At 61.3% G+C, this 11,306-nt stretch overlaps 1 protein-coding gene across 1 annotated transcript; it reads right to left on the bottom strand.

Moving 5' to 3' along the window:
* Window positions 1-2,102: 2,102 nt before the first annotated feature.
* LOC124522160 (keratin, type I cytoskeletal 42-like) lies at window positions 2,103-8,586 on the bottom strand. The gene is made up of 8 exons (XM_047093418.1): window positions 8,068-8,586; window positions 6,177-6,259; window positions 5,893-6,049; window positions 4,598-4,759; window positions 3,891-4,016; window positions 3,416-3,636; window positions 2,323-2,372; window positions 2,103-2,200 (listed from the first exon to the last, which is right to left on the bottom strand). The coding sequence occupies exons 1-8, from the start codon at window positions 8,584-8,586 to the stop codon at window positions 2,103-2,105; spliced, it is 1,416 nt and encodes a 471-aa protein (XP_046949374.1).
* Window positions 8,587-11,306: the final 2,720 nt, after the last annotated feature.

The following is an 11,306-nucleotide window of genomic DNA, read 5'->3' on the forward strand; positions in this document are numbered from 1 at the left end:
GGTGGCAGCGGCGGGTGGCAGGCAGGCACAGAGCAAGAGGGCGAGAGAGGAGAGAGGTCCGAGGTGCGTGTGGCTGCCGGGACTCGCCCGCCGCCTTTATAGATCGACAAGTGGGCGTAGCGATTACAACAGGCTCGCTCCTCTGTTTCCATTCTCCTGGGCTTTCATCACTGCTGGCTGCCTGCCAGCTCCCAGGTGGCTGCCGGCCCCCTCCCCTCCCACCATCGGGGCTTTGCCTCATTTCCCCGAACCCCCGTGCTGGGTGTCTGCGCGAGTGCATGTCTCTGGTCTCAGGCCTGTCACCTGTGATTCAGGCAGGCCCTCCAGCTATGCTTTCCCATGACCTAATACGGAGAAGAGGAGAAGCAGGACGTCACCGTCACCGGGCCCTCCCAGGCAGCTGCCACCCCAGCCCAGCCCACCGGGCCCCCGTGTCTAGCAGGGAAACCGGTCGGGGAACCAGGCAGACCCCAGCCTGAGGCCGGTCTCCTTCACCACATGCCACACCACAGTCCTGGCCCGGGGCTGGGTGCTGGGGAGAGGGTGAGGACTGAGACCCTGTCCCACCTTGGACACTGGACTTAAGCCCACTAGGCTCACCACACAACACAGCGACTGTCAGGTTACCACCCCATTTTACAGATAAGGAAACTTCGAGAGGGATAGTGTCCCGCTGGCCCATCTGACCGCAGAACCGGGCTGGCAGGGCTCCTGCTTCCTTCATCCCCAGTGTGCCACAGAGCCCAACACTTCCCACAGCCCCCGACACGCTGCCCCCACCCTCTGCAGAGCCCTGGCACCAGCTCCAGGAGCTGTGATTCCATCTGGCCACACTGCCCCTATCCCTGGAAACCCCAAGGACCCAGCCTGCCCCTCTAACCTTTCCCCACCTCCCTCCTGGGCCAGGGTGGGCAAGGAAGAGCTGAAGTAGAGAGCTTAAGTGGCGAGCCGGGGGTGGGGGGGTTGGGGGGTGGGGGGAGACCCTCCCTGTGAAAGGACGGCTGTGCCCCTGGCCACTCTCCTTATCCCTCCTGTACCCAAAGAGGCCTCAGGGTGAGGTGAGGGGCAGCCACCTCAAGTGCCGGCCAGATGGAAATATAAAGGACACTGCCTAAGGGTCTTCCTGAGAACCCCAGCAAGTCCTTCCCACCCCGAAGCCTCCCCCGGAAGCCCACCCCAGTCCCCTCATGGGGCCCCCACCCGCCCTGCCCACCACCCTCAGCCTGGCCCTGGGTCCCAGGGTCCCGGCAGGCTCGCTGAATGGAATGTGGCCGTGTCCCAGATTGCTGATGGCTTCCACTTCCCAGGCAGGCCCAGACATCCCCTCCTAGCAGCTGAGAGAGATTCCCCAACAGCCCGGCAGCTGCCAAGCCACCAGAGCAAACAGGACGCCCCCCACGCTCACACACACACAGCAGCCACCCCGCCCCACAGACTCCCCGAGCTGGGCCAAGCTGGTTTCCTGGGCTGGCCGTGCCACCGCCACCCCCTCTCGCCCATCAACACCTTGGACCATGCCTTTAGAAAGCCCCCCTGCCCAGCCCTTCTCCCTCTGATCTTGAACCCAGACCTGCCCCAGGCTGAGGCAGGGAGTTCTCTAGAAGGGGTGTGGTTCCCCAGAAAGTCTATGGGGCCCTCCTGCGGACCAGCCCATGGGGACCCACGGGCTGATTCTTAGAAACTTTCCCAGCTCGATGGGCTCTCCCATCCCTTTGCCCTCAATCTCCTGCCTTCTTCCCTCTGGCCTCCCAGGAGCCCCCCAGGCCTGGATGAGGCGGACAGAACAGGTTTGCAGGTGACAAGTGTCACCCAAGCCCTCAAACTGTCCTCCTCCCCAGTCCCTCAGCACACACCGCCCCAAGCCAATGACTGGACCAGATCACACGAGGCATTGAACTTCAGGCAAAGCTTTAATAGCAGACACTGGGGCAATTCTAGGAGGACCCTCAGTGAGGGGCTGCAGGAAACAGATACAGAAAGGCAACAGCTCTTGGCTGGTGGCCCAGATGGGCACTCAGGGTGCGGCACTAGCATGCTGGGAGCCCAAGGCGATGGCTCCCCCGTGACCCTCGAGGCTGGGCTGTCACAGGTGGAAAGGGGCCTCAGTGTGTGGAGCGGTGGACCTGCTCGCGGGAGGAGACCACCTTGCCATCCTGGACTTCCTCCATAATGGTGCGCACCTGGCGGGTGGTCACTGTGGCTGCAGGCGATGGAGGAGAGGGCACAGGAAATCTCAGGCCCGAGCCCCTCCCCCAGTCTCCCGCACAGACGGGTCCCCGGCCTCTCCCCACTCCCTTCGGGCCAGACAGGGCAGGCTCTTACCTTCCCGGGTGGGCTGTGAGATCAGGGAAGAGGAGTACTGGGTGGCCAGGCTGCAGGGAGGGAGAGGGAGACCTGTCAGTGCAGGGGTGCGGGCCAGGAGCCCGGCCCCGTGGAGAAGGAGCGGCTGGGGAGGACTAGGGCGAGGGGAGAGAGGTCCCAGCAAACCAGAGATAAATCACAGCTGAGAATACCACAAGGGTCAAAGGGCATCGGCCCCGTGGGCAGGACTAAGGAAAGGGGACACCCCCACAGGAGGCCCAGAGGCACTTTGTGGCTAACCAGCGATTTACAAGGAGAAGCTGAGCAAGTGGTTTTTCCATATCCCAAAGGGCCCAACAAACAGACTCTCTTAAAGCGGGAGAGAGAGTAGTTAGACTATAGGTGCATTTTGCCATCGTCAGGGAGCAAAAAGCTGGAATGTGTGACTTAGCATGGAGATTCCAGGACATTCTCAGCCCCTTTACACTGGGGCCCGGATGTACCCTCCCAGCTCCAAGCCAGATCACCACCCACCCGGCTCCTTATCCCATCACGGGTAATGGCATCACCAGCCAGTCATCAGAACCAGAAACCCAGGGTCATCGTCCTCCAGTCCTTCGTGGGCTCACTCAACACGTGTTGCGTCCCGCCAGGGAGCCACGCTCGCCCCCACGTCCAGGCATCTAGCCCTGCTGTTTTTAACTACAACACATCCTCTCCACACACCACCTGCCTCTCCCTGCCCTCCACCCCCGCCTTACAGCAGGGCTTCTCTGGCCCGACTCCCTGCTCCTGCCTCCTGACAGACAGGTCTCCCTGCCCCCACCGGGGCCCTTCTGATGCATTTCTCCCTATGCAGCCAGAGCGAACGTTCTAAGACATCTCGATGATAGTACCACTCCTCTGTGCAAAATCCCTCCGTGGCTCCCCGTTTCCCACACCGTCTAGTCCAGACGCTTTCATTCGGCCTTCAATGCTCCTCACAGCGGGACCCCTGCCAGTATCTGCCAGTGTCACCTCCTGCAGACCTCTGCACCTCCCCAGCACAAACGTCCCTGCCTGGATGCAGCGGCCCCCGACCGACCCAAGCGTGTGCCCCAGTGCCCCCACTCACTGGGCGTCCTCGCCCTCCAGCAGGCGGCGGTAGGTGGCGATCTCTTGCTCCAGCCGTGTCTTCACGTCCAGCAGTACCTGGTACTCGTTGTTCTGGCGCTCCATGTCACAGCGGAGCTCACACAGCTGCTGCTCGATGTTGCTGATGAGCCCCTGCAACTGGGCCAGCTGGGCCCCGTAGCGGGCCTCGGTCTCCGCCAGGCTGCCCTCCAGCGATGCTTTCTGTGGGCCAAAGCACGGGTGGCTGGGTGAGACCCAGCTGGGACCCTTCTCCAGGGCGCAGCACCCAGAAGGGGGACGCATCCGCGTGGGTTTGCGGGTGCCGCCAGCACCATGGGGCAGTAACAGAGGCAGAGAGGGACCCATGTGAAGTGACAGGCTGGGTGGGGATTTCGGGTCCTCCGAATGGAAGTCTAGGAGGCTGGGCCCACCCTGGGGTGACAGGTACAGGCCAGGGAGGGGGTCGGAGGCCCTACCATGCTGAGCTGGGACTGCAGCTCAATCTCCAGATTCTGCACGGAGCGGCGGAGCTCTGTGATCTCCGTCCTGCTGCTCTGCAGGGCCTCGGTGTTGGTGGCCACCTCACGGTTCAGCTCCTCCGTCTGGAAGGGGGGGGGGGGGCACAGGGTCTTGAGAAGGCTTGCAGAGGTGGGGCAGAGGACAGGGTCCACCTCCGAGCCCTGACCTCCCCGACCTGCTCCCCCAGCCCCTCCCTGGCTCTGGGGGCTGCAAACACACCCGCACACAGACACCCTCTGTGCCCACCCTGGGACTCAGTGGATGCACCGTGCTTTGCATTCAATAGTCCTACTGAGCACTGCGCAAAAACAGCTTTTACTCTCTTTGTGCCTGTTACTGTCCTGGGTACTGTAGCTGCTAGGTGTGTGTTTACTAAGGGCATGAGGTATTCATCCAAACACACACCTACCTACAAATATGCTGGGGGAAGCCCCAGACAGGGATGACGGGCCCTGGATCCGTTCCCCAGGCCGCAGCGTGGCTTGTGTGAGCCTGAGGCCCCTCTGAGCCCCACAATCTGCATCTGGACATGAGCAGTGGGTCCAACTGGTTTCCAAAGGTCCTTCCAGCTGGGACAGCTGTGATCTACAAGTTTTCCAGCCTGTTCTCAGGACCCAGCACACGTATGGAGCAAGTTCACACTTGCTCACGCACGGCCACCCACCTTGCTGAAGAACCAGTCCTCAGCGTCCTTGCGGTTCTTCTCCGCCATCTTCTCGTACTGGTCGCGCATCTCATTCAGGATGCGGCTCAGGTCCACGCCGGGGGCGGCGTCCATCTCCACGCTGACGTCCCCGCCCACCTGGCCTCTCAGAGCGTTCATTTCCTGGGCAAGAGGAGAACAGGAGCTCACCAGGGCCATCCCAGGGAGAGACCCTGGGGCCGGGCCTCTCTCCCTCAGGGAGATGGGTACCGATGACCGACACACACAGACAGACAGCCCAGTGGCTCCTCCCCTTGAAGATGGAGGTGGATGTGATCCTGTCTTGAACATGCAGGGCTGTGAATATGGACCATCTCCCCCAACTCTCACTCAGAGATGGACTTTGCCCAGTTCCAATGTGTGCGGGGCGAGGAGAGACGGTAACTCCCCAGCCCGTCAGGGGATGAGCCGGGACAGCCTCACTCACCTCCCTGACCACCCGCCTCGTCCCCTGCCCCCAACCGCACAGGGGAAGCAGTCCCGTGCTGGCATCTGCAGAACCAGAACTTGCTAGGAGATGTTAATCTGCTGGGGCGGGGACGCAATCTGTATGACCAGCCTCAAAGCCAAGTGGAGACGCTTTCTGGGCTCCTGCTTCTCCAAGATTAGACTCCCCTAGCGTGGGCCAGCCCAGAGGTTGGCCCAGAAGGAAGCCGGAGGCTCATTAGTCCCCCTACAGGGTCTGGGATCCTGACCCTTGGGCTGAGCCTTAGGGTCTGTAGGACTCCAAGACTCTCTGAAAAAGGGAGGTGGGAGAAGGTGGCAAAGCGGTGGCGTCAGACGTGTGTGTGGCTATGGGTCAGAAAGACCTGTGCTGCTCTGGATAAATCCCTTCACCTCTCTGAGCCTCAGTCTCTTCACTGGTGAGGGAAGGAAAGAGCACCCTTCTCCCAGGGCCACTGTCAGTATCAGCTGAGATAATTGCCATGAATCACTTGTAATGTGCTGAGCAGATTTTGGTTGTTGTTATGACTATCACTATTACAATTAATTAGAGTAATTAGCATGCGTGTTCTTAGACTGATTTGCTCATCAGATAGTTAACTGCCACCACTCAATAGGTCGTGCCTTGAGGGACAAGGGAAGTATCTTTGGGGGGAGAGGGTCCTCCAGGCCTCATGCAGGGCCCCCTGAGGGTCTCCCAGGTTCAGGGCCAGAACTAGACTGAGAGCATGGCCTTGGCCCAGGAAGATTTGGGAGCCCCAGCCTTGCTTGTTCCCAGGTGAGTTTCCCCTACACTTCCAGGACAGCCTCACCTCCTCGTGGTTCTTCTTCAGGAAGGCCAGCTCCTCTTTGAGATTCTCGATCTGCATCTCCAGGTCGGCCCTGGCCAGGGTCAGCTCATCCAGCACCCTGCGCAGGCCATTGGTGTCGGCCTCCACGGTCATCCGCAGGTTCAGCTCAGTCTCGTACCTGGAAAGGGTGGAGGCATGAGCCAAGGAGCGCCCCAGGACACCCCCTTGTACGCACAGAGAGCTCTGGTGTGCAGAGCCGGGCCCAACACCCGCCCCCGGGGACAGCCCTGGAGGCGCAGGCTCACTTGTTGCGGAAGTCATCAGCTGCCAGACGGGCGTTGTCGATCTGCAGCACCAAGCTGGCATTGTCGATGGTGGCCGCCAGGATCTGGGAGGCACAGTGGGCTGGGTGAGCAAGCACCCTGGGAAGGCCCCGCAACACCCTTCTTGCGGCCCTTTTGGAGAGTGGACCAGATAGAGGAGATGAGGGCCCCGCAATCTCCCCCTCGGGGCACCCTGCGAGAGGGCCCACAGAGTGGTGGGGGCGCAGTGCCCGGGCACAGGTAACCATGAGGTCAGGAGAGACCCATAATATTCCCGTGGACCTCACTCTCTCTTCCCCAACTGAGATCACCTCTAGGCTCGGTTGCCCCCTCCTCCAGGAAGCCCTCCTCCACACACCCCATGTGTGTGCCTCCTTCCGGTCACACCTCCTCCCTGCCCATCTCCTTCACAACACTTCTCCCAACTGTGATTTTCTCCACAACTTTTTTGGTCATTTCCTCCACTGGACTCAGCTCCAGGGGGACAAGGCCATATCTGTATCACTCTCTTCGGAATCCCTAGCCCTGGGCAAAGTACCTGGCCCAGAGTCAGCCCCCAAGAAACATTGGTTTAATTAGGCAATTAATTAATTAATTGATTAATTAACAAGATTATGACCAGCCCCACCTCAAACCTAAAGCAAAGTTCTCTCTTCCCCCAGGGTCACCTGAGTGGTTGAAATGAGAGCAGGGAAGGGGCTCTGGAGGGGGCAGGAGGTCAGTTATTATTACTGCTGCTGTCACTGTTATCGTCAGAAAAGCTGAGAGGCTGTACTCCAGAGCCACGTGGGCGGAAGGACAGGGAGGCCCCTAAATGCTGCCCAGAGGGAGGAGAGAGGAGGTCTTAGTGGAGGTGGCAGATGAGCTGGGAAGAATCTGGAAGCTTTTAAGGCTGAGGGCTGATGTGCAGAAGGTGTAAGAGGAAGCAGCCTCAGCAGCCAAAAAGTAGGTCCAATGGCCTCGTTCTGGGCCTCAGAGTCCCCTTCGGGGCCCTGTGAAGTGACCCTGGGTCTCCGTGTCCAGAGTGAGCCCAAGGGCCAATTTGTTACCCATCCTTGGCCTCAGTGGCCTACAGACCCGTCTCCTACCCACCTCTCTGCTCAGGAGGCTGATCGGGCCTAGCAAGGGGCCCTTGTGAAAACCCCCGAGGGGCGCAGTGACTCAGAGGGGCGGAGGCCTGATGCTCGGGCACAGGGGGGTTGTGGTGAGGAGCTGGCTGACCCCGAAGCTTGGAACGCTGACTCACCAGGGCTCCCCTGGGTTCCCTGCTGCTCAGACCAAGGCCCATATCTGATCTGGCACTCCCAGTCGTTCTGCTTCCAGGGGGCAATTGCAGGAATTCCCTTCCTGGCCGAGGTCCCGGGAAGGAGCAGACAAAGCCCCTCACAGGGCAGCACCAGACCTGGCTCCCTACCAGGAAAGAGCAGGCCCCAGCCTGGCCTCCCCTAAACATCCCGGCATTTCTTTTAGCTCTCACCTGCCTCGGGGTGGCGCGGGCTGCAGCACCAAAGGACCCTCCGGGGCGGGTCTCGTGCAGAAGACCCAGGCACCCCGTTCACAGAATGCCAAGGCCGTGCTCTTAGAGGTCATGAGCATGTGGGTATGTGTTGTGTTCTCCTTCAGACTCACTTAATCCCTTCCCTTGGGAGCTTCCAGTCTGAGCAGGAAGACATAGCTCCTTCCCTCAGGGACCCCCAGAGTGACTTTCCATGGTCATGCCAGTGAGAGAGTGAATGAAGGAAGGAACCAATGAACGATGGAGACCCAGGGCAGAGAAGAAATGTTGGAAAAGGTCCAAAGTTGGGAGGGAGGGAGTCAGAAGCAGGTAGTAAGGACACAAGGCAGAGGGCAGGGAGTTGGCTGGTCCACACACCTTGTTCCTCAGGTCCTCGATGGTCTTGAAGTAGGGGCTGTAGTCGCGGGCGGGCCCCGGCCCCTGCTTCTGGTACCAGTCCCGGATCTTCACCTCCAGGTCGGCGTTGGCCTCCTCCAGGGCGCGCACCTTGTCCAGGTAGGAGGCCAGCCGGTCGTTGAGGTTCTGCATGGTCTCCTTCTCGCTGCCCCCCAGCAGGGCGTCCGCGGCACCAAAGCCGGAGCCGAAGCCCGCGCCGAAGCCGGAGCCGAAGCCCGCGCCGAAGCCGGAGCCGGAGCCGAAGCCCCCGCCCAGGCTGCAGGTGTAGCCCCCGCCGTAGCCGCCCCCCAAGCCCGCCGAGAAGCGGGATGAGGTGACCGACATGTTGCCACAGCTGCCGGCTCCCAGGAGGCTGGGGGCCCGGCAGGTGCCCCCCACACGAACTGAGGACACCCGAGAGAACCCCCCACCCGGCACACACAGGCCCTTGACGGAGCCGGAGGTTGAGAACTGGCGGATGCTGGTGGTGGTGGCAGCCATGGTGTCCACAAGTCAGGAGCAGGGTCTGGTCTGGACAGAGACCCCAGGCAGCTCTTTATAGCCAGGCTAAAACGGGGCTGGGCCCCCGGCCCTTGAAGTCAGAGCCAAAACCCCAGCCATGTAATTTATTTCCGTACTGGCCGCCCAGGGCCTGGGGCTCAGGCTGGACATGCCGAGTGCATCCCCCGGGCCCCCTCCCCTGCCAGCGCCTGGCCTGGACAGGTGGCCTCTTAGCAGCCCATTGTCTGTTGGGAAACAAAGGTGGCGTTGGAGCCGCAGCCCCGGGGTAGGGTGAACCTTCATTCTCGGCCACAATTAGGCAGCTGAGCTCATCCTTGGGGGCAGTCCGGAGAACCCAGCCCTGGGAGCCAGACGGGGCCTAGAACAAGGCTCCACAAGCCTGGAGCACAGAGGCTGGTCTGGCCCCCCAACCAGCATTCCTGAGCCCCAGGGAGAGGGTGGAAAGATTTGGGATGACACCCTCTCCTAGGTACAATGTGGCCCTGAGAGAGCACACGCACTGCCCACCCCCCCCCCCCCCCGCCCCCAGACCGAAGGAGAGAATCAGCCTCTACTTGAGGGATTCCCCCAGCTGATCAATCCATGTCTGCGGGAGGGGACACAGCCCCTGGCCTGGGGGATCGGGATCTGAGGGGAATAGACACTGCCGTTGGCCTGAGGAAGCTTTGGATCCAAGCCTCACAGGAAGTCAATTCACAAGCCTGTTCCCTCCTTTGTAAAATGGGGGTCATTCCTGCCTCCCATGGTCTTTGAGGGAATCTGGAGAGGTGGTGGCATCAGTGAAGCTGGGGGTGGACTCAGGAGTTTGAGAGCAGAGGGAGAAAAACGAAGCAGAGAGTTAGGGTGACCGCTCCCGCTCATCCCCCCAGGAGCAAAGGAAGGCCACTCTGGAAGGGCTCCCTGGAGGCGGCGAAGCCAGATCTGTCTGTGAGGCTGGGCGTGTCCGCTAGCACTGCACCCAGGGGAGGGCCACCCCTGCGAGGGAGCAGAGCTGTCCCACTTCCTGGCAGCTGGCACCCGCCCGCCGCCCAACAAGAGATTACAGCCTAATCTCCTCGGCGCTAATGATTTAGGCACTGCCAGGACACTGGCGTCTACACCGGGCCTGTCTGAATGGGGAGCTTCCGGGGGTGGCCAGGGCCTGAGGGATGGGTAGGTGAGGGCGAACCTGGCTCCCATGCGGGTGGCCCGGGCTTTCAGCCCACACACGGGGACACAGAGGGAGTCAGGTTTTCCATGCAGGCCTCAGCAACGGGGCTGAGGCAGGCTGCTAGAAGGACTTCCTGCTTAGAAAGTGGGTGGCCTCCCAGGCGGCGATGTCTCCTTGCTTGGGAAGTGGGGACAGCACAAGCTATCTGGGAGAGAAGGGATGAACCCCAGCCTAACCCTGCTCCAGCCCTGCCTGCGAAGTCCAGGGGTGCCCAGGGCTGCTGGAGGAGGATGGAGAGGGGGTTCAAAATCAAGGCGGGGGAGCAAGGTCAGACCTCCAGGGTTCTCTCACAAGGTTAGACATCAGGGAGGACTTCCTGGCAATCCAGGATGGTCTCTAGGAAGGACCTGGGGTCACCTGAGTGGGCCAGAGACAGGCCCTATCCCAGCCGATCACCCTGTCACAGAATGACATGCAGTGAGACCCTCCCCATCCGTGCTGGAGCCACCCTCCCAAGAACACCCCCTCCCCCAGGAGCTAAGTGCCTTCCTCCCTCCAAGCAGCCTCGCTGGGTTGTCTGCCTTCCACGCTGAATCTGGAGCATGGCCAGGGGCCCTTCAGTGCCTCTCCCTAAAGCCCACAGCCCAGCCTTCACCCTACCTCCAAAGCTCCCAGACCCTAGTCTTGAGGTCCAGCTTCAGGGGGCAGAGAGTTTATTAACCTTCCTTCCTCCCTCCAAAATCACCAAGGCCCCATCTACCGTCACCACCATTTGACCCCCCTCAAGCTCCCTCAGCCCTGACATCAGACCGCATGCCAAGGTCTGGGCTTGCTTCCCCACACTGGTGACTCCCGGCCTTCTGTCTCTGCTCTTTGGAGACTCTACTGTCTGTGGATCCCCCTAAGGCACCCCAACCCAGAAAGGATTCACATGCTGAGGGATGGGCCCAGCCAGCCCCTATCCCTGAGTGAAAGAGCAGAGTTAGACCCCAGGAAGCTTCCCTGGCCCTCTGGAATGCATGACTATCCCTGGCCTAAGAAGACCTGGACATTCCACCCACACAGCTCAGGGACAGCCCTCGCCACATCTTCCCAGCAGTGCTATGAGGAAACTGAGGCACATGGCACTTGAGTGGCCAACACGCAGGTGGGGCGGGGCAGGGGGGCCCGGCATTAGCAGCAGAGTCGGGCCTGGGGCCGGGGCCGCAGCAGCTCCCACTCTCCCTGCCAGCTGGGGAAGGAAGGTCTGACAGGAGCCAGCCGGAGGGCTGCACAGAGGTCCTCTCGGCCGTGAGTCCTCCTGCCCGGGCCTGTCCTCCACCCCCGGCAGGGAGAGGCCCCTGGCAGCCGAACGGGCAGCACCAGACCCGCAGCCCCCGCAGTCGTCAGCAGCTTGGCCCACATGGAAGATGAGAAGAAAAGGAGGAAGGGATCCAGCCCCAGAGGCTTCTGGGAGTCAAGCACAGTGGGAGAGGGGACCCGTGGACCCAGGGAATGACTGGGACAACTCCCCTCGTCCCCCACTGCCTTCACGCCAGCCCTAGGCTTG

This window comes from Lynx rufus, unplaced genomic scaffold (assembly GCF_022079265.1).
Source record: "Lynx rufus isolate CCGP_SWC_20201006 ecotype Redwood Valley unplaced genomic scaffold, mLynRuf1.p SCAF_34, whole genome shotgun sequence".
NCBI lineage: Eukaryota > Metazoa > Chordata > Mammalia > Carnivora > Felidae > Lynx > Lynx rufus.